The 21,169-nt window shown below is 41.4% G+C and overlaps 1 protein-coding gene across 2 annotated transcripts in view; it reads left to right on the top strand.

Annotated features, from left to right (window-relative positions):
• The window catches only part of LOC108716513 (disheveled-associated activator of morphogenesis 2), a 145,535-nt gene that overhangs the window by 34,158 nt on the left and 90,208 nt on the right, over positions 1-21,169 (top strand). For both annotated transcript variants that reach the window (XM_018262697.2, XM_018262698.2), the window contains exon 3: positions 16,021-16,110. In XM_018262697.2, the coding sequence (XP_018118186.1) occupies positions 16,021-16,110 (90 nt within the window). The remainder of the gene's footprint in view (positions 1-16,020; positions 16,111-21,169) is intronic.

Genomic DNA, 21,169 nt, shown 5'->3' with positions numbered 1-21,169 from the left:
TGTGGGATAGCAGGTATAGTAGGGAGAGATGGTGCCTATAGTAACAGTGGATAATAGTCTCAGGGAAGGAAGTGTGACTGTGGGATAGCAGGTATAGTAGGGAGAGATGGTGCCTATAGTAACAGTGGCATAATAGTCTCTGGGAAGGGAGTGTGACTGTGGGATAGCAGGTATAGTAGGGAGAGTTGGTGCCTATAGTAACAGTGGATAATAGTCTCTGGGAAGGGAGTGTGACTGTGGGATAGCAGGTATAGTAGGGAGAGATGGTGCCTATAGTAACAGTGGCATAATAGTCTCTGGGAAGGGAGTGTGACTGTGGGATAGCAGGTATAGTAGGGAGAGTTGGTGCCTATAGTAACAGTGGATAATAGTCTCTGGGAAGGGAGTGTGACTGTGGGATAGCAGGTATAGTAGGAAGAGATGGTGCCTATAGTAACAGTGGATAATAGTCTCTGGGAAGGGAGTGTGACTGTGGGATAGCAGGTATAGTAGGGAGAGATGGTGCCTATAGTAACAGTGGCATAATAGTCTCTGGGAAGGGAGTGTGACTGTGGGATAGCAGGTATAGTAGGGAGAGTTGGTGCCTATAGTAACAGTGGATAATAGTCTCTGGGAAGGGAGTGTGACTGTAGGATAGCAGGTATAGTAGGGAGAGATGGTGCCTCATATTGTTATTGGAACACAATTGTTATTCCACTGGAAAAAAACATTGTGGTTGGTGACTGTGTAGCTGAGCCGTATAACCTGCACTCTACTAGTGAAGTAATGCCATAAAAATGAGCAATGTACATACAGACATTGTTGTGTAAGTGAGATCATTCTGTAGCATGTCTATTTGGAATCTAAACTAACTGGATCATTTATTTGGTAGCTGTACTGAGCAGCCCCATGTTAGGCAGCTGGATTGTATTAAGAATTATTATTATTATTTTGCTAGCGACCTCGGACAGCTGGGGTGCAGACGTTTTTTTCTGCTGGAATCTATAGATCTAATCCCATTTATTAATATTTAATGCTCCTTCCCATCACTCTGAGTCTAGACATTGTATACAGCAATATAAACTTTAGCAGCATCAAATCCGTATGTGCCCCGCTCGGCTGAAAGCCGCTAATGAAAGACAATAACACACTTTCTCGGTAATAAATAGATTTAATGAGTTGATATCAGGGCCCAGTGAAATACTGTTGCTAATTAATCACTTTCTGGGAACACAAGAGCTCACACTGGTTACAAGAAGCTCCGCACTCGCTCTCCTTGTACTTTTACTTGATTGTGGGACCTGAAATGTCTCATTTATAACTCACAGGTTTCTGTTCAGCCCTGGAAATTTATTTGGAAAATTGGCCTGTTCTGTCTGAAAATGTACAGTCTGTTTAATGGCACCTTTAGTTTAACAGCAGCTCTGACGCATATGTATAAATAGAAATATACAAAGAAGGAATGCTTGGGGCCTTTAATAAGCTCATGCTGTACTATCGAAGAGAAACATGGCAACTCCCACCCTGATGTAGAAACACAAATATACAGAATGGAATATTCTGTACCTATGGTACGTTTGTACTGTACGGTCTAAGAGAAACAATATGAAAGATCTCACCCCTAAATATACAAAGAGAGAATATTCTGGGTGGAATATCATGTACAGGTATGGGACCTGTAACCCAGAATGTTTGGGACCTGGGGTTTTCCAGATAAGGGATCTTTCCAGAATTTGGAAATATTACCTTAAGTCTACTAGAAAATCATTTAAACATTAAAAAAAAAACAGTAGACTGGTTTTGCTCCAATACATATTAATCATACCTTAGTTTGGATCAAGTACAAGCTACTGTTATTTATTTACTTACTTATTATTACAGAGAAAAAGGAAATTATTTATCATTATAACAGAGTCTATGGGGCAAATTCACTAAGATGCGAAGCGCCGAACGCTAGCGTTAATTCGCTAGCGTTTGGCATTTTCGCTACTGCGCAAACGAACGCTGGCATAGTTTCGCTAGTGTTACTTCGCAACCTTACGCCAGGCGAAGTTTCGCTAGCGACGAAACTACGCAAATTCACTAACTTGCGCAGTGTACTGAACGCTACCTTTTACGCTAGACTTCCTTCGCCACCTCAGACCTGGCGAAGCGCAATAGAGTAGATAGGGATTGTTTAAAAAAAAGTCAATTTTTTTTCTAAGTCCCAAAAAAACGCTGGCGTGTTTTCTACATGATGGCTGATAGGCTGAAAAAGATCGAAAATTTTTTGGGGCTCCCCTTCCTCCCCCCTAGCATTTGTAGTGCAGATACATGTTCCTCCATTGAAATTTGAATTTCGCGCCGTATGCAAATTAGCCTTCGCTAGCGTAACTTCGCTTTATATAGCGAATCAACGCTAGCGCAACTTCGCAACCTTACGCTACCCCTGTGCGCAACTTCGGATTTTAGTGAATTTGCGGAGCCCTGGCGAAACTACGCCTGGCGAAGTGCGGCGAAGTTACGCCTGGCGCAACTTCGCATCTTAGTGAATTTGCCCCTATGGGAGATGACCATCTGGTAATTTGGACCATTCTGGAGAACGGGTTTCCGGATAATGGATCCCATACCTGTATATGATAAGTATATACACATGTATTTGGATGAGACCTTGTTGCCCAGTCCATGTGCATTTGGACATTTTGTACATGTTGAGGAATGCCAGGAATGGGTTAATATCATTAAAGGCCCAGTTATTTTCTTTTAATGTTGCTCTGATTAGCTGAGATTTTCTGCTAATTCCGACACCCTGGAACACGCAGCCCAATCGCTGGAATAACAAGGAAAGTGTTGATTTTCTACATTATTAAAAATTCATTAATCCGCCTCTCGGAGGTAAAGGGCATGTGGATTCAAGGCAGAGTTATTGGCAAATATTTTCCTTGGGTGCCTGTCAAAACCGTCCCTTTGTACTTGAAAATCCCTGGCGCGGGAGAATGGAAAAATCCATCTTGACCTCCGTGGACGCGTGTCACTCTCCCGTTACATGTTATTGTAAAGTTTATTTAATACTGAGGGGCCTTGGTGTATTTTGAATTTTCAAGGGAGGTGCAGCAGCAAGTATTTGGAAATCCCTCCATATGCCAGCACATCAGTGGGGCCGTATAACTATTTCCTACACTCAGGGGCCCATTTACTTAGTTCGAGTGAAGGAATAGAGGGAAAAAAGTTCTAATTTCGAATGGTCGAATATGGCTACTTTGACCATCGAATGGGCTACTTCGACCTTCGACTACGACCTTCGACTTCGAATCGAACGATTCGAACTAAAAATCGTTTGACTATTCGACCATTCGATAGTTGAAGTACTGTCTCTTTAAAAAATTCTTAGACCCCCTAGTTCGCCACCTAAAACCTACAAAGGCCAATGTTAGCCTATGGGGAAGGTCCCCATAGGCTTCCTAACAATTTCCTGATCGAAGGAATATCCTTCGATCGAGGGATTAAAATTCTTCAAATCGTTCCATCGTAGGAATGACGGTAAATCCTTCGATATTTGAAGTCGAAGGATTTTACTTTGACGGTCGAATATCGAGGGTTCATTAACCCTCGATATTCGACCCTAGGTAAATGTGCCCCTCAGTAGGCCAGATTTGTTGAATAACTTGTGTTGTTGTAGTTTAGCAACTTGTGAAGGATATAGTTATATAGTAACAGGGGTGGAGTTTGCCCAGTTCTAGTAACTCATGTCAAATAATGAATTGACAATTGTATCCGTTTGACAACTGGGGGGTTATTTGTAAAAGTCGAATTTCAAATTTTTGTGAATTTCTTTTTTACTCTAATAAATTCGAATGTACTCAGAACCCGAATGGGAGGTTATTTATGAAAAAACTAGAACATCTAATATTCGATCGAAAAGTCCCAAAAATTTGAATCGAATTCGGAGTTCCGAAAAAAAAACCTTGAAAGTCAGGAAGGCAATATATGGTTTTACTGACCTCTGCCATTGACTTGTAAATGAACTCAGCAGGTATTGGGTGGCGAATATTTGAATAAAAACTATTTCCATGTTTGAGGTATGATAAATCTCACATTTTAATTTACATTCAAGTTGGGGCTTTTAAATTCCCGCCGGCCAGAATGTAAATCGGCAGCGGGGTGGCACTCGGGAACACTTTGGCTTTCCGAAGTCACCCAAAATTTCCATGTGATAGAGTCCTGCGCGGAACCTGTTTGTTAAACCCGACCCACAACCCGCAACCCACATACTTACCCGATTGGACCCGCTACCAGACCCGCAAGTACCTTATCCGCAACCCGATCTGCGACCCGATGACCATCAAGAGCCAGGAAGTGCTGTCATTGTAAACCGGAAGTAACATCATTAGAAGTAGACGTGATCAGAAAAAAGGAGTAAAACAGGAAGTGCTGTCATCGTAAACAGGAAGTGACAACATTAGAAGTAGACGTGATCAGAAAAAAAGGAGTAAAATAGGAAGTGCTGTCATTGTAAACAGGAAGTGACATCATTAGAAGTAGACGTGATCAGAAAAAAAGAAGTAAAATTCGGTATTGAGAAGACCTGTGATCCGACCCACAAACCCAGAGAAGCGCCGACCCGCGTCTATACCCGCTGTTGAAACTTCTACCTGCAACCCGCAGGATACCGCAGGATTATGCGGGTAACCCACGGTTATGCGACCCGCTGCAGGACCTCGTGAGGCAACTTCGGTCGACTTTGGAAAACAAAGCATTCCGAGTGCCATTTTGCCGGTGATTTACATTCTAGCCGAGGGGAAGGCAGTTCAGGAGATTAGTTACCTGAAAAAGAAGTAATTTGTTGCTGGGCAACTAATCACCAGAAATAGCAGCGTGTGTCTCTGCCCTAAGTGCTTTTAAATGTGTGTATATGTACCGTATATACTCGAGTATAAGCCGAGTTTTTCAGCATCCAAAATGTGCTGAAAAAGTCTACCTCGGCTTATACTCGGGTCAGCGGGTAGTAGCTGAGATTGCAGTCACTTTTAATCATTCCTATACCAACAGTTCACTTGGGGAGAGACTGCAATATCACACAGCGCCCTCTGTTGGTTATATGAAAGAATAACAGTGACTGCAATATCACACAGCGCCATCTGTTGGTTGTATGAAAGAATAACAGTGTGCCCTCTGTTGGTTATATGAAAGAACAACAGTGACTGCAATATCACACAGCGCCCTCTGTTGGTTATATGAAAGAATAACAGTGACTGCAATATCACACAGCGCCCTCTGTTGGTTATATCAAAGAATAACAGTGATGGCAATATCACACAGCACACTCTGCACATGGTATTTGAACAGTGGGACAATGCACACAGTAATTCGTTTGGCAATTCTCTGTCATCATCAACTTTGCAAAGTCCGGTTGATCACTGGGGGGGTCGCTTTGGCGGAATGTGCGCTGCTGGTAGACAGGGCTGTAGTTGTGTCTAGGCTTATACTAGAGTCAATAAGTTTTCCCAGTTTTTGTAGGTAAAATTAGGTACCTGGGCTTATACTCGGGTCGGCTTATACTCGAGTATACACTGTGTATGAATGGATGGACATGCCGTGTTGCTTGCTGACTTCTGCTCTACATAATCAGCTATACAAATGTTATACCTAGTGCTCATAGACTGATCATGTCATTCTATTGCTGCCTTTGGCTGTCAGGAGATGCTGGGAATTGTATTCATCAACAACTGGAGTCTGCTATAGAGGTGTTATCTCCTCATATGCACATTAGCAGGCAAACAGTTGGCCGAGGCTGCGTTGCACGCTGTGTTTGAGCAGGAAGTTATCAGAGAGGTAGACGCCTGTGTATTTTGGCAGGATCTCTCCTGTAAATTACTTCTGCAGGGGAAAAAATGAAAACAAGCTCTTTGCAGACTTCTGTTCAAGTGCAGAGCGGTGCCTTCCAGGGTGTGGGGATGGCAGGGAAGCCAAAGGGAGCAGCCAGCTTAGCACTTTCCTATTAACCTTTCCCACTCTTCCTAATTAGGCCTAAATGTTATCCCCATTCTGAGGGTGGAGCAAAAGTCTTGTGCAAACTCTGCCGAGGGTCATTCATTCTCAAACCCTGTTTCTCTCTCACAGGAGGGCATCTTGCTACATAGAAAGTACCATTAGAGGGGTATAATACTCAGAAATGACTAATTGGAAATTTCTCAAGACTAGAACCCTTTAGAGCCTTGGCACACCAGGAGGCACTCGGGTTGGCAAGTCTGACGCCACAAAAGAGCCTTAGATGATAAACATTCATGAACCACCCCACAGAAAAATACAAATGGTGCCATATGTAAAAGCGAATCTTATGTATAACATACTTTTAGGCATTTTCATTTCCTGTAGTTACTGGTCCTTTAAGAAGTATATATTCGGGTGGTCTTGTGACCCATTAGACTGTCAAAAGTTCTGCTCCTCTTGGATATGAGTGCTGTGATAAGACTGGAGAGCGGGGGTCCCATTATTTGCATTTACACCACTTTAGCTAGAATTAAGTAGAAGGAACTTTTTTTTAAACTTCAATTTGAATTTAATTATAGCAACACTTCAATTTACCATTATATGTCATTAATCCAGTAAATTGGGCTCGACTGCCCTCACTTGTGATCAGCTTAAGGAACAGCACAGTTCAACTGTGCTGTTCTTTGAGCTGATCACCAGCGAGGGCAGTAGAGCAGTACAATGAGCCACTGTGTTGGTGTAATTTCTGTAACTGCTAAAGGTAAATGCAAAGTGATTAAGGAACACAAAGACCTTTCATATGGATCATATTCCCCCCCTCATGTTAACTCAGGGGAAATTCCTGTTGAGGCTGCAGTTCTATCCTGTGAGATACGAAAGGAATCATTTGTACTGTGCTGTTTTGGTAACGACATCCCACAACCCTTCCACAACTGCCACTTTTTCAGACTGGGCACTGGCCTCTCATGGCCTCTCAGTTACTGGTCTCAGATTTTTTAATGTTGCAAAATATTGTCCAACCCAGGTTGTTATGATTTAACCCACTGAAATAACTAATATGCCACTCCTTTGGATATAATGTGGGATAAAGTGTAGGATAGCAGATACAGTAGCAAGATAGTGCCAGTCTAGAAAACTATAGAGATATTAGGACAAGATGAAGACAGTAGGTCAAGATGGAAACAGTAGGACAGGATGGAGCAAGAAGAACAAGGTGAGGCAGTAGAACAAAATGGAGACAGTAGAGCAAGATGATAACAGTAGAGCAAGATGACAACAGTAGAGCAAGATAAAGAGAGTAGCACAGGATGGTGATAGTATGACAATATGGAGACAGTAGTGCAAGATGGAGACAGTAGTGCAAGATGGAGACATTAGAGCAAGATGGAGAAAATAGGACACGATGGAGACAGTAAGGCAAGATGAAGACAGTAGGACAAGATGAAGACAGTAGGACAAGATGGAGACAGTAGGACCAGATGGAGAAAGAAGAACAAGGTGAGACAGTATGACAAGATGGTGACAGTAGAGCAAGATAAAAAGAGTAGGATAGGATGGAGACAATAAAGAAAGATGACAACAGTAGAGCAAGATGGAAACAGTAGAGCAAGATAAAGAGAGTAGCACAGGATGGGACAGTAGCACAAGATGGAGACAGTAGGACAAGATGGAGACATTAGAGCAAGATGGAGAAAGGAGAACAAGATTATGACAGTAGGACAAGAATTAGAAAGTAGCACATGATGGTGACAGTAGGAAAAGATGGCAACAGATGGACAGATTGTGAATAGTAGCACACATAGAGGAAGATTTATCATAGGTTGAGCTTTTCCCTTGACTAATGGCTCTGTTCCCACAGAAAAAGTATGATTTTGTTTGTTTGTTTAATTTTCTCTGGTTGAATATTTTGGCCTGAAAATTACTCACATTTCTCATTTATATCCTCAACCTATGAGCAAAAATAAATCATTGGACCCATGAGAAAAGATATGAACAAATACCTCCAAGTGGAGGCTTCTGGGAAATTCACAACGAAAAATAATTTTCACACAGGAAGAAATTACCACTAAAAACAAATTTCAGTTTTTTTTTTTTTAACTATCTTCCCTTTGTATAAGTGATTCTTCAGCCCTTTATTCTGTTGAGTGCAACTCCCAGCACCCACGGGCCAGCACCCATCTGCAGTAACACTGTCCGGGAAGCTCAGTCACACGTTGGCCAGGGAACAAGGGCAGCAGGGATAAGGGTCTGTAACGGAAAGTGTCAGTTCGCACCCAGGCCTCGTTGGTAGGCAACCGGGAGATCCAAATAAACACATGGGAGAAGCAATTGAGCAGCACGGAGCTTGGAAAGTGGCAGTGAGTTTAATTTCAGGAATAATAGTAAATTCTGAGGTTTTGTTTGGCCAGAACCAGCCCAGTTGGTTTCTATATGTTCAACTGCGGAGCAAAGTCCTTTCAGATCGCTGTGAGATGCTCTGCAGAGAGTTTGTCTGTTTCATACCTTTCTGGTTTTGTATTCTGGCAGAAAGAAATCATACAATAGACTGAAAAATGTCTTTACGAGGCTATCTCAATAACTAGGCGGTTTATTTTTGTGTGGGATATAACCTCTGTGTGGCATGTCCTTGTTTTATTGTTTCATACTCACTATATATTCCTGACTGCCCTTACATTAAAGAACCCCTTCCTATGCTGATGGAGAAATCTCCTTTCCTCCTCACCAATGAATCACTCATTCCTCCTCTCTTGGGGGTATATTTATCAAAGAGTGAAATTAGAGATCACCACAGTCCACTAGAGTGAAATAACACCTCTTTCCATTCATTTCTAAGGGATTTTTAAAGGCGTATTTATCAAAGGGTAAAGTGAAAAGTTCACCATTTGATAAATACGCATTTCAAAAATCCCATAGAAATGAATGGAGAGAAGCGGTATTTCACTCGAGTGGACTGTGGTGATCTCTAATTTCACTCTTTGATAAATATGGGAATCCCATAACCTGACTGTCCTTCCAGAAAAGAGCCCCCTCCCATACTGATGGTGAACGCTCCTTTCCTCCCTACCATACATTCACTCTGGAATTCCACAACCTTACTGCCCTTGCTGTAAACCAGTGATTTCCAACCAGTAGTTCGAGAGAAACATGTTGCTCCCCAAGCCAATCAGAGCCCTTATTTGGCACCCCAGGAAGTTTTTGCATGCCTGTGTTGCTGTCCAACGCTTTTTATTTTTCAATGTGGCTCACATGTAAAAAAAGTTTGGGGACCCCTGCTGTAAAGGAACCTTCCTATGATAGTGAAATCTCCTTTCCTCCCCACCAATGAATTACTTGTCCCACCCTCTTGACAGAGAATCCCATAACCTGACTGCCCTTACAGTAAAGAAACCCTTCCTATGCTGATGTGAGATCTCCTTTCCTCCCCAACAATGAATCACTCATTCTGCCTCTCTAGGTAAGGACTCCCATAACTTGATAGTCCTTACAGAAAAGAGCCCCTTCCTATGCTGATGGTGAGATTTTCTTTTCTCCCCACCAATGATTCACTCATTCCTCCTCTCTTGGTAGGGAATCCCATAACCTGACTGTCCTTACAGTAAATGAACACTTCATATGCTGGGGCAAATTTACTAAAGGCAAAGTGACTAACGCTGGTGAAAATTCGCTGATTTACTAATAGTCGCTGGCGCAATTTCGCTAGTGAAGGAGATAGACCCTGGCGCAACTTCGCACTCTAACGCCAGGCGAATCTTCGCTCTGGCGCAAGAGCGTTACTACGCAAATTCACCCAGTTTTTTATTTTACTGACTCAATCGCCAGACTTCGCCACCTCAGACCAGGCGAAATGCAATAGAGTAGATAGGACTTTCTTGAAATTTTGTTGAAAAATTTTCTAAGTTCCAAAAAACGCTGGCGTCTTTTACTTTTTTCAGGGTGATAGGCTGCAAAAGAGCGTACATTTTTTTTAGGGTACCTGGCTTCCCCCCTACATTTCCTAACATATGGCACATAAACTATACAGTGGGCTCATGTGTCGGGCAATATAACAACACTATTTTATTAAGGTTCCCTGGGCTTGTGTAATGTAATGTATTTGATGCAACATGTACGTCCATTGAAATACAAGTTCCTGCCGTATGCAAATTAGCCAACACTAGCGCAACTTCGCTATGCTTGCTGAATTAATGCTAGCAAAACCATTCGGCGCCAGCGACGAAACTTCGCAACTTAGTGAATTAGCGCTGTCCTTGCGAAGTTTCGCCTTGTGAAGTGTGGCGATGGCAGCAAAGCCGTCGCTGGTGAATTTTTACTGGTTAGTGAATTTGCCTGGCTGATGGTAAGATCACCTTTTCTCCCCACCAATGAATCACTCATTCCTCCTCTCTAGGTAGGGAATCCCATAACCTGACAGTAAATAAACCCTTCCTATTCTCCAGTAATATGTGTGTGCAATGCTGATATCGAATATGCTAATTGTAGCAATGCCAACCTTATTTTCTATATAAAATATATTTTTCCTTTAAATGACACCAAAGTGCATTGCTGTTGCATTCAGTGACTGTTGTATTATCCCTCCTGCCGGCCGAGCTAATGAACTGTGACAACAAGGAGATACAGAGCCATTGGGACATGGGCCAATGCTCAGTGTAGTTGAAGGGAACCTGTGCCCCTCTCCCCGTAGCTCATAATTAATGGCTGTAATTCCTGTGCTGTTTTCTGCTGAGATGCCGGCACTGGGCAAATTGTGGCTGAGAATTCCTTGGCGCTGCCCACACCTGCACAGCCAGGGGCCAGTCTCAGGCCTTTTTAATAAAGAGAGAATTTCAGTGTTGCCTTAAGGCCGTGCCACACAGTAACTTGAAGGCTTTCCAAGGCTTTGCTCTTTCATCCTGTTACTGCCTGCAATCTCACTGAGGGATTAAACTTTTATTAACTTTATTTTAACTGATGTGATGACAAATTTGTGCTGTAAGGAGGGGCAAGGCCAGGAATGGAGGATCCCTGCCAACTTTCTGCCAAGCAAGCAAAGCACCAGATACAGCCCTGCTGGGAGTTGCATCTGACTGTGCTATATGGGTTGAGAGGACCATACTGTATTATCTAGACGTAGATCACAGGTTAACTGCTAATGGTCATTCATAAAGCAAGTTTATTGCTTAACACGTTTTTTAACCAGTTAATTAAGATTATACTGCTGCCCTAAATTCATCTGATAAGGTATGCTGGGAATTGTAGTTCTAGCTCGGCAGTAGCTGTCATATATGCTTAAAGGAACAACAACACCAAAAAATGAAAGTGCAATAAAGTAATTAAAATATTATATATCGTTGCCCTACACTGGTAAAACTGGTGTCTTTGCTTCAGAAAGGCTACTATAGTTTATAAATAGTGATTGGCGAATTTGTTGCAAAAATTAATCACCAGCGACAGTTTCGATGGCGCCACAATTAAAGGGACACCCATTGACTTTTAATGCGTGTCAAATGTCACTGACGTCGGAATTGTCGCTGGCGTCAATGTTGAATGGACGCCGATGTCAAAATTTTTTTGACCGTTTCACAAATTTTTCGCCAGTTCCATGAATTTTGCGGGAAATTTGCGAATTTCGGGACAAAAAAAAAACCCCATCACTGTTTATATAACATGCTGTGTAGCTAGCGCCAGCCATTCAAGGTGCAGGTTACATAGCAGGTAACAGATGCACTCTGTATTCTCCCATTGAATTCCATGCAGAGTTTTTCTGCTATCTGCTAAGTAACCTGTGCCTTTTCTCCTTTTACAGCTTAAATGACTGCCCCCGTGGCAACACAGCAGCTTAATCATAGATAGAAATATACAACTATAAAAGTCTTCCTAAAACAAACACAAAACTTTTACCAATGCAGAGCAACAGTTAGTGATGGGCGAATTTGCGCCTTTTCGTCGAAAAATGTGCAAAATTCGCAAAACGGAGAGAAATTCACGAAACTGCATTTTTTTTTTACGCCGGCAATTTTCGCGCCCGTTACGCAAATTTATTCGCCGGCGGGGAATCTTGCAAATTCGCTCCTGCCGAATAAATTCGCCCATCACTAAGCAACAGCACATTTTATTATAATTACTTTACATTGCTTTTCCTTTTTGATGTTACTGTTCCTGTACTGTGACACGCAGCTATTTGTTGCCTGCGTATTGTCATGGCTACAAACTGCCAGAAAATAACCTGCCATAGACAATACTGAGAATTGTCTCTGCTAAAACACCCAGTTTGTGTAAATGCTCAATAATACCTTTGTATTTTTTCTGGTCATTGCCCCAAAAGTAAAAAGTATTTAAAAGACAAGTATCTCTTTAAATGGGGGCTGATAAAATTCAGAGTAGAACTGAAGCAGGTAGGGTCGCTGGCACTATACAGAGCATTTATTTATTGACTTGCTAAATATCACACAATGTTGGTGATGAGCCAGGCTGTTTGACTTCCAAAGATGACACCTACAGAACAAGCACCCGGCACCCTCTCAGGCAAGTGAGAAAGTAGTAGTTGTGTCAGGGTGAGGTGTTACTTGTTACTGAGCATCTTTTTTGATTTATAGGGCAGAGTTGTGTTATACAAGAACTGTTTCAGAAGTAATTTGGGCAACAGCCTATCTATATAAATCCATACCTCCCAATTGGAATTGAGAGATTTGGCAGAGAGCCTAGAATACCTGGCAGCTGCACTTAGATACATTTGTAACAATTTAAGATAAGCAAAGATACCGTTGTAACTTTCTAAGATAAGCAGGTCTCTTGAGGGAAACTGTGACTTGCAGTTTAAAGGGCAATTCACCTTCATTAGCAAAACTGTAATAACACATAAAACCTGATCCTAAAACCTTCAGAAACGTATTCACACTTTCCATTATCTGCCAAATTTTGTAAAATGGATGTGAATTTAGGCGGTGTGGCCATACTCACGGCGGATCTTTTTGTCCCTCTTTCAATACTTCGAATGTTGGAGGTATGTAAATCTATATAAATTAGGGATGCACCGAATTCATTTTTTTGGATTTGGCCGAACCCAAAAATTCTTTGTGAAAGTTTTGGCTCAATATCGAACTGAATCCGAACCCTAATTTGCATATTCAAATCAGGGGGAGGGAAAAAATAATACAAACTAAACATTTTTACTTCCTTGTTTTGTGATGCAAAGTCTCATCATTTTGGTTTGGCCAGATCAAATCCGAATCCTGCTTGAAAAGGCCGAATCCTGGCTGAATACCAAACCGAATCCTGGATTTGGTGCATCCCTAATATAAATACAGTATTGTAATAGTACAGAACTTTGTTGTCATCTTTTCATATGTATCACCATTGTTCTATCACCATCTTGTCCTACTGTCTTTGCTCTATTGCTGCTATCTTTCCCTGCTGTCTCCATTTTCCATTATGTTCTACATCTTGGCCTACTGTTTCCATATTGTCAAGATCATCAAATCAAGATGTTTCCATATCGGCCTGTTGACCTTGGTTTCAATGTCTTGTGCTACCATAAACATCTTGCCCTGCTGTAGTCAATTTGTCCTGTTTTCTGGCCCTTCTGTCTCCATCTTGTTCTGGCCCTTCTGTCTCCATCTTGTCCTACTGCTATTTTGCCCGGCTGTCTTCATTTTGTCTTATATTCTCAGTCCTGCCCTATTGTCTCCATATTGTCCTGTGAACATCTTGCCTTGTTGTTTCTAACTAAAGTCTTCAGTTTTCCATTCTTACTCCACATTGTCCTACTTTACCTGCCTGCCCTACAGTCTGCACCTTAGCCTACTATCATCATTTTGTCCTATTGTCCCCATCTTGTACACAGTTTCCATGTTGGCAGAGTATCCTTATCTTTCCCTACTGTCACCGTTTTGTCCTACTCTCACCATTTTGTCCTGCTGCCATCCCCAGCTTACACAACAGTTGTCCTACCAGCTTTCCCTAATGTCATTATCCTACCAAACTGTTCCCATCTTGTCCTCCTATACTAGCACATTCCACAATGTTTCTACTTAGAAATGATGATGGGCAGATGGTCAATATTTGCTAGCCCCTGAGCATTTATCCGTATTTAGACCCTTGAATAGAGCTCTGAACAAATCCTGTGCCAAATAAGTGATTAAACAAGGCCATGGTTACTGGGAGCTTTATTACTAGAAAGGCATGAAGAGAGCTGTGAATTGTATAAGTACAAGTGATTGAGAGTCATTTCCTAGGGATGTGGCTGTTTATGCCCTGCACTGAACTGGGCTTCCTCTTTAGATAATATCCTGCCTGCAGTTTGGTTGGAGACTTTTTGAATGTTTACTGAATGCTGTAACTAAAGTTGACAAAGGAAGCTTTTTGCTGTGGCTAAAGTGCCACCTAAGGCAACAATCTCACCTCTCCCCATGGCAGAAATGCCCTTGGCTGCAGGTTGAATATCTCCATCTTGTGATTATTTGGCCCAAGCCTTGTCATCACTTGGGAAAGCCATTCCCATGACAGCCCCTACTGACCCAACCTGAAGAGAAGTTCCCCAAACCTGCCCATCAACAAACACAACTGCACAGTGGCTCTCATCCCTCCTCCCGTTCTCTCCGTGTTTTTTGCACACCCGTTTTACAAGCTTCCTGACCTCAGACAAAATTCCTTGGCTTTATTTATAGATGTGGAATCTCACTGTGGGCGCTGTAATCCTATGTAACATGGCAAAGACTCTCGTTTCTCTCGCCTGGCCCATGAGCTTGGATATTCAAGCAATAAACATTTCCATATGTTCATTCGCTCAGCCACAACTCAGCTCTCAGATAACAGCTTGCCTTATACCTCGATAGGTTGGCAGCACCTCGTCCCCTCTCATTTTAGGGCTGTTTAGTTGCTTGTATTTTTGTGGGGATTATTTTCCCCAAATTAGTCTGCTGTCTCTGCTTATTTGTATAAGCTTTTATTAAAGGGATACTGTCATGGGAAAAAAAAATTTCAAAATGAATCAGTTAATGGTGCTGCTCCAGCAGAATTCTGCACTGAAATCCATTTCAAGTCACATGACTGGGGGCAGTTTGGAAATTGACAAAATGTCTAGCCCCATGTCAGATTTCAAAACTGAATAAAAAAAAATCTGTTAGCTCTTTTGAGAAATGGATTTCAGTGCAGAATTCTGCTGGAGTAGCACTATTAACTGGTGCTTTTTGAAAAAAACATGTTTTCCGATGACAGGATCCCTTTAAAGAGGAATTGGAACTGCAATGAAATGGCCAACCAAATTTCATATTTATTCTATCTGTTGCACCAATATTCCTTATAATTATGTTGAGATATTTTACATCTGTTCATCTCATTAGTGCCATTACTGGGAATCAATTTTAAAGCAAAGGTGAATGGGAGTCTGTAGGGTGAACTCTACATTCCTTGGCTGCTGGTTTCTGGTGATCACAGCAGAGGGGTGTTTGACCTAAATTGCCCTACGTTTTAACATTCAAATATTAGGTGGTATGATAATGTTGACATCTACACAGATGAACAAGTCTATGTTATACCCTATGATAGTATTGGGGGAATGTAATATGTTTCGCTAGTGCAAAAAACCCATGTTAGCGACCATGTTTCTGTCCTTTTTGACTGATTAAAGACCTCAATGACTTAGTCGCAAATTTTGAAATGAAATGGCTTTTGTGAACATTCACAGTGTATCTAATTACATTTTGTAAGTGTGAAGTCAAAATATTTAACGAAACTCTAAAGCAGGTGCTAACTATAAAACTTTGCGAATGTAATTGGAAGCAGTGCTTAACATTCACATATTAAATAATGCTTGTGACTTTTAATTACCTTTCCCCTTATGTGTTTTCATTAATACAGTTTAATTAAACAATGATAAAGAATTCAATGTACAGTACACCCTACTTATTGATATGTTCCAAGGAAAAGGACCAGAATTGACTTAATCTTGAGAAACTTGGGGACCCAGTAACAACCACTAAAAAGATTTCTTTCTTTGTTTTCCACTATGTTTCCACATATTTGCCTTATGTATTGCATGTAAAATAGAGGAGTTTGTGGCAATATCTAATTCTTTTTTCTTGTCTAAATGAACAGGATGAACTGGATCTCACAGATAAAAACAGAGAGGCCATGTTTGCGCTTCCCCCAGAGAAAAAATGGCAAATCTACTGCAGCAAGAAGAAGGTAAGTCTATCTAGGCATTAGATTCATTATAATGATTAGCATTCTGGGTGGTTTACTGCTCATTGCACCCACAGTATAAACTCCATTGCTTCCAGTATTGTAGGAGACCTAAACCCTATTGATGAGTCTATGGCCTAACGCTCCCAAAACCAAAAGACATCTAATAGGCAATCCTTGCTGATGCCTCATTCATTATAATTATTAACACATATTTATAAGGCTTCAGCATAGTCTGCAGCACTGTATAATAAATGGGAGTATTCACTGAACATACAGATTACATACAAAAAACATACATGATACATGAAATAGAGAGGGTCCTGCCCAAAAGAGCTTACAATCATGGGCATAGCTATAAATTAAGCAGCCTATGGCTATGGCCTATGTAGCTTTGGTACAAACACCTAGTAGCGAAAATAATTGGACTCTTTGAATAAATGTTTTCCCATTGTATATTTTACAGTCTACTAATGGAATAGATGTACGACCAGTATAAGAAATCCCTACACCCCCAGCGTGGGATGGGTAGGAAATACACTTCTTGCAGGTTAATAGCTGTTACATTAATTTTCAGTTATTTGAAAAGTGAGAAATCTCACATATCAGGAAAGGCCCTTTCTCTTGGGATCTGACATCAGTCTCCTATCAACACTGTCTGTCCCAGGCTTGTGGCCAAAGAAAAGGGCCTTGATCTGCTGATGAAGATTCCCACCTTCCCCTACACCCTTTACATGACACACTTATGCTTTCCTGTCATATTCATGACTCCCTGCTATCAGCGCTTGGATCAGATCCAAAGAGATACTCAGTAATTATTCCATGTGTGCAAAGGGGCTACACTCTGGGACTGAGTAGAGAAACCTTCTGTGGAGTCTCTGTAGTCAGTGCCAGTTAGTTAGTTTTAAAACAGTACTGTATAAAAGAGACCATATAAAGGCACAAGGCTGCAGGGTGAGTTATACAGGGAACTCTGAGTATCACTCATGTATTCTAAGGGATAATGTACCCCCTACTGTAAATGATAAGGATATTAGAAGTCACTGAGGGGTTCTGTGACCATATAAAGGCACAAGGCTGCAGGCTGAGTTATACAGGGAACTCTGAGTATCACTCATGTATTATAAGGGATAATGTACCCCCTACTGTTAATGATAAGGATATTAGAAGTCACTGAGGGGTTCTGTGACCATATAAAGGCACAAGGCTGCAGGTTGTGTTATACAGGAAACTCTGAGTATCATTCATTCAAAATTATATAGATTTTAGGAAACAATACAAAGGCACAAGGCTGTCAGCTGTGTTTTACAGTTCAGGGAACTCTGAGTTAGTGATGGGAAAATCTGGGCCATTACGCTTTGTCGAAAATTTGCGAAAGGCAAAAAATTCTCAAGATGCAGTTTTTCATGCAACATTTTTTTGGAATCTTTGGGTGTTGTTTCACGAGAATTCTAGCCAGCGAGGAGGGAGTTCAGGGAGATAAGTTGCCCGAAGAAGAGGTGATTTGTCACTGGGTGACTAATCTCCCGAATCTTCTCATCTGTCTCTGCCCTAAATGTGCGCTTTCCAGAGTGGCACTGGATCAGTTTGACACCAGTCTGGACTTGGCAAGTGCTTTGGATTCAACTAGGACAAAAGACACAAGAGTAATACATTGTTTATAATCTGACACTACTCAGTTTTAATGATTATACGAATGTTTTCTGCTGCTACAAAGCTTTATAATTTCACTGGTTTAACTGAATGAAGTGCAGTCGTGCAGCGCTTCTAAATGAGTGTTCTGAAAGTGTCCCAGATATTTTACTTGAGTAGGTAACCTCATTTGACAAAACCTATAATAAATGTGTATATATATATATATATATAATCTTCCAGTCCTTTCATGGCCCATTCTCACAGGATGGGGAACACAGTGTACAGAAAGCTGGCTCATTCCCGAGATGAGGTTTTGGAATGGCATCAAGTGCCTCCTTGCGATTGGACATCCTTCCCCTGCGGTTTATCACAGTCTTAATAAAGCAAAACATCCTCAGGGCCACCTGCTATTCTCATTTTGGTCAGGGCCTGTCAACGTTAATTAACTTAGGAACAGAGAAGTGAAATTAAATGTATTTCCGACATTGCTGAGAATAAAGCTGGGGCCAAAAGCTGAATAGCAAGGAGAATATGTAGACATTGTTATTGTGTTAAAAGGAAATGTGTGAGCATGGAAATGACCTGTTATATATTTCTAGGGGGAGAAGGAAGTGCAGGGGATTCATCAGGTGGGGTGTCAGATTTGAGAGGTGCGGGGAACCCAGAAAGCCTTTTTCTTTTTTCTGCTTCTTCTCCCTTTTATCATCCTTTTTGCATTTCTCATCTTCTATCTCAGTTTCCCCAACTCTTGAGCTTTACTCTCTAAACTTCTGAATTCTGAAACATTCCCTTTCTCTTTCCCACTCAGTTTTTGGTCATATCATACATAAGTGCCTCTGGAGCTAAGTATTATTGTATTATTGTAAAGCTGTAATCCCAAGCAGTGGTTGCGCACCGCCCCATTGGATGTTGCTCGCCGTGGCCCATGAGTTTATTTATTAATTCCTGGTTTGAAGGCAAGTTTTAATTGCATAAAAACGACGTGTACTGCCAAAAAGAGCCTCCTATAGGATGCCAGTCCACATAAGGGCTACCAATAGCAAAACAAAACCTGTATTCGCTACTCAAAGGAACATTTTGTATGTTTGTGTTGCTCTCCAAATTTTTTTTTTCACTTGAATGTGACTCACTTGTAAATAAGGTTGGGGACCTCTGCAGTAAAGGGTCCATCATTTCTGGAACTCTTAACTCAACTCAGTTTAGATTTAATAGGTTACAGTCCCTATGCTGCCCTCCTTGCACAGGGTGCTAATTCAGTTACTGATGTTGGCCATGCTAGGAACATAAAACTCTCTTTTCTGCAATGGCCTAGGGCAGGTCTGTCCAACTGGCAATATGTTTGTGGCTGAAAACTTTTATATTTCCCTATAGCTAGATCATTGCTATGAACAACACAGACTATTGCGTTCATCTTCTGCATATCAGTCTGTTATAACAATATGTAAACAGGAGGGATCCTCCCTTTAGACTGGAGGTCTAGGCATTTCTTTAAAAGAACCAAATACCCCTTTATTTACAGGTTCAATAAATATAGCTTGTCCTGAACATACTTTTGCCTATTTAAATGAAGAAAAATCAAGTCAGCTGAATTATATTGGGGGTGCCAATGTGTTATACACTCCTCGTTGAATAGAAGCACTTAATTTAGACTAAAGGTTAACACTCCTATATGCGGAAAAGCAAACCAGCCTGGGGTACTGTCCTCTGAGCACCACATCACCACTTCTACTGATGTCACTGCAATCCTCTTTAGTGTCCTGGACAGATGCATGTGCAGTAGAGTAAAAACTAAAGTTTTAAGTTTGAAAGATTTTTAATTTTCTGCACATTTGCACAATTCAGAACTGCTCATAGGATCCCTGAGACATCGGCAGAGATGGTGATGCAGTGCTCAAAGGATTGTACTAACCAAGAGCAATTGTCAGCTCACAGGAGCACTGGTCCTAATGCGTTGACACCGCCAGTGAATTTGTGTTGACTTTACTTGTTTCTTGCACTAAACAGAGCAAATACTGAAAACAGTTTTACTTTCCAACATCCAGTGGTTCTTGCTTGCATCCATGGGAGGAGGAGAAGGTGATCACATTTCAGTCCAGAGATAATCCCTCTGTTGGACAGTATCTAAAACAATGGCACAGATTGTGTGTTTTCCATAGAAGTCCTGATGTGAAAAATTAATTTAGGCATATATTTCCTCCTTCATATTTTTGGAAATTTTAAAGAAGGTTAGTATTCTTAGAAATAATTTTCCTCCCCATTGAATTCAATGGATGGATTTTTATTTTTTGGACATTGGTAGTCAGGGTTGATGAGATATGTATGACCTCAGCTGATTGTTTGCTCTTGCATCCGACTGTGTAATGAGGCTCGGTATGCTCCATACAAAGGAAGGGAGCAAGTTCCATGCAGAAGTGAGTTGCACAGATAAGACAGTCTTCTTTCCACTAGACTGATGATTAAATTCTGACATCACGCCACATTCATAAATATTATCCTTGCTGGAATGCTCATAAACACAGAGCAAAATATGCGCTTGGATGCATACCCTGTGATGTATTCCCTTTCTGCTCCCAAATATTCGTAGAGTTATGGAAAAGGTCAGGGGAAGGGGCCCTTGGAAATGATGGTATGTCACGTTGTGGTTCTGCCTTTCTGGGGAGTTTGATGGAACACAGCTCTGGAAGGCGAAGGGACAGCACAATGTTCTAGCAGCCAGTGTTCAGAAGTATTCTGAGAAGCTGTTCGGGGTCACATAGAACAGCAAATCCATGGAAATATGTTAAAACAAGGAAATAAAATACATTTCTTGGAATAAGCTTTTTTGAGGGGACATATATTTTCCAGAGGTACAGAAGGGCAGATTTCAGCTGTCTGGCTAATGCAAAATAATGTTTGGTACACAGACACACTAGAGTAGCAACTGTACAATGCAAAGCTGGACTTTACTTGATAACATAGTGGTAAGCCATCTTGTCCTACAGCTGTCATCTTCAGCTTCTGTCTCCAACATGTCCTACTCCTGCCATCTTGCCTTACTTTCTCCATCTTGCCCTACTGTCTCGGTCTTGCCCTACTGTCTCCATCTTGCCCTACTGTCTTCATCTTGCCTTGCTGTTACAATCTTGCCCTACTGTGTCTTGCCCTATTGCCTCTATCTTGCTCTAGTCTCCATCTTTCCTCACTGCCTTCATCTTGCCCTACCACCTCCATCATCCTTACTGCTGCCATCTTGTCCATGTTCTTTTCCTACTGTTACTCTCTTGCCCTATTGCCACTATCTTGACCTACTTTCCCATCATCATCTTATCGCTATTGTGCCCTGCTGGACTCTGTGACCTTATTGGGTGCCAGTTCACTCGCCCATATCTTCCCCTGTGAGGTTGAAGAGGACCATAGTCTGTTTGTATCCTTATTCCAATGAAGTTGT

This window comes from Xenopus laevis, chromosome 5L, assembly GCF_017654675.1.
Source record: "Xenopus laevis strain J_2021 chromosome 5L, Xenopus_laevis_v10.1, whole genome shotgun sequence".
Taxonomy (NCBI): Eukaryota; Metazoa; Chordata; class Amphibia; order Anura; family Pipidae; genus Xenopus; species Xenopus laevis.
The sequence above is the reverse complement of the archived record's forward strand: the minus strand, read 5'-3'. Positions and strand labels throughout refer to the sequence as shown.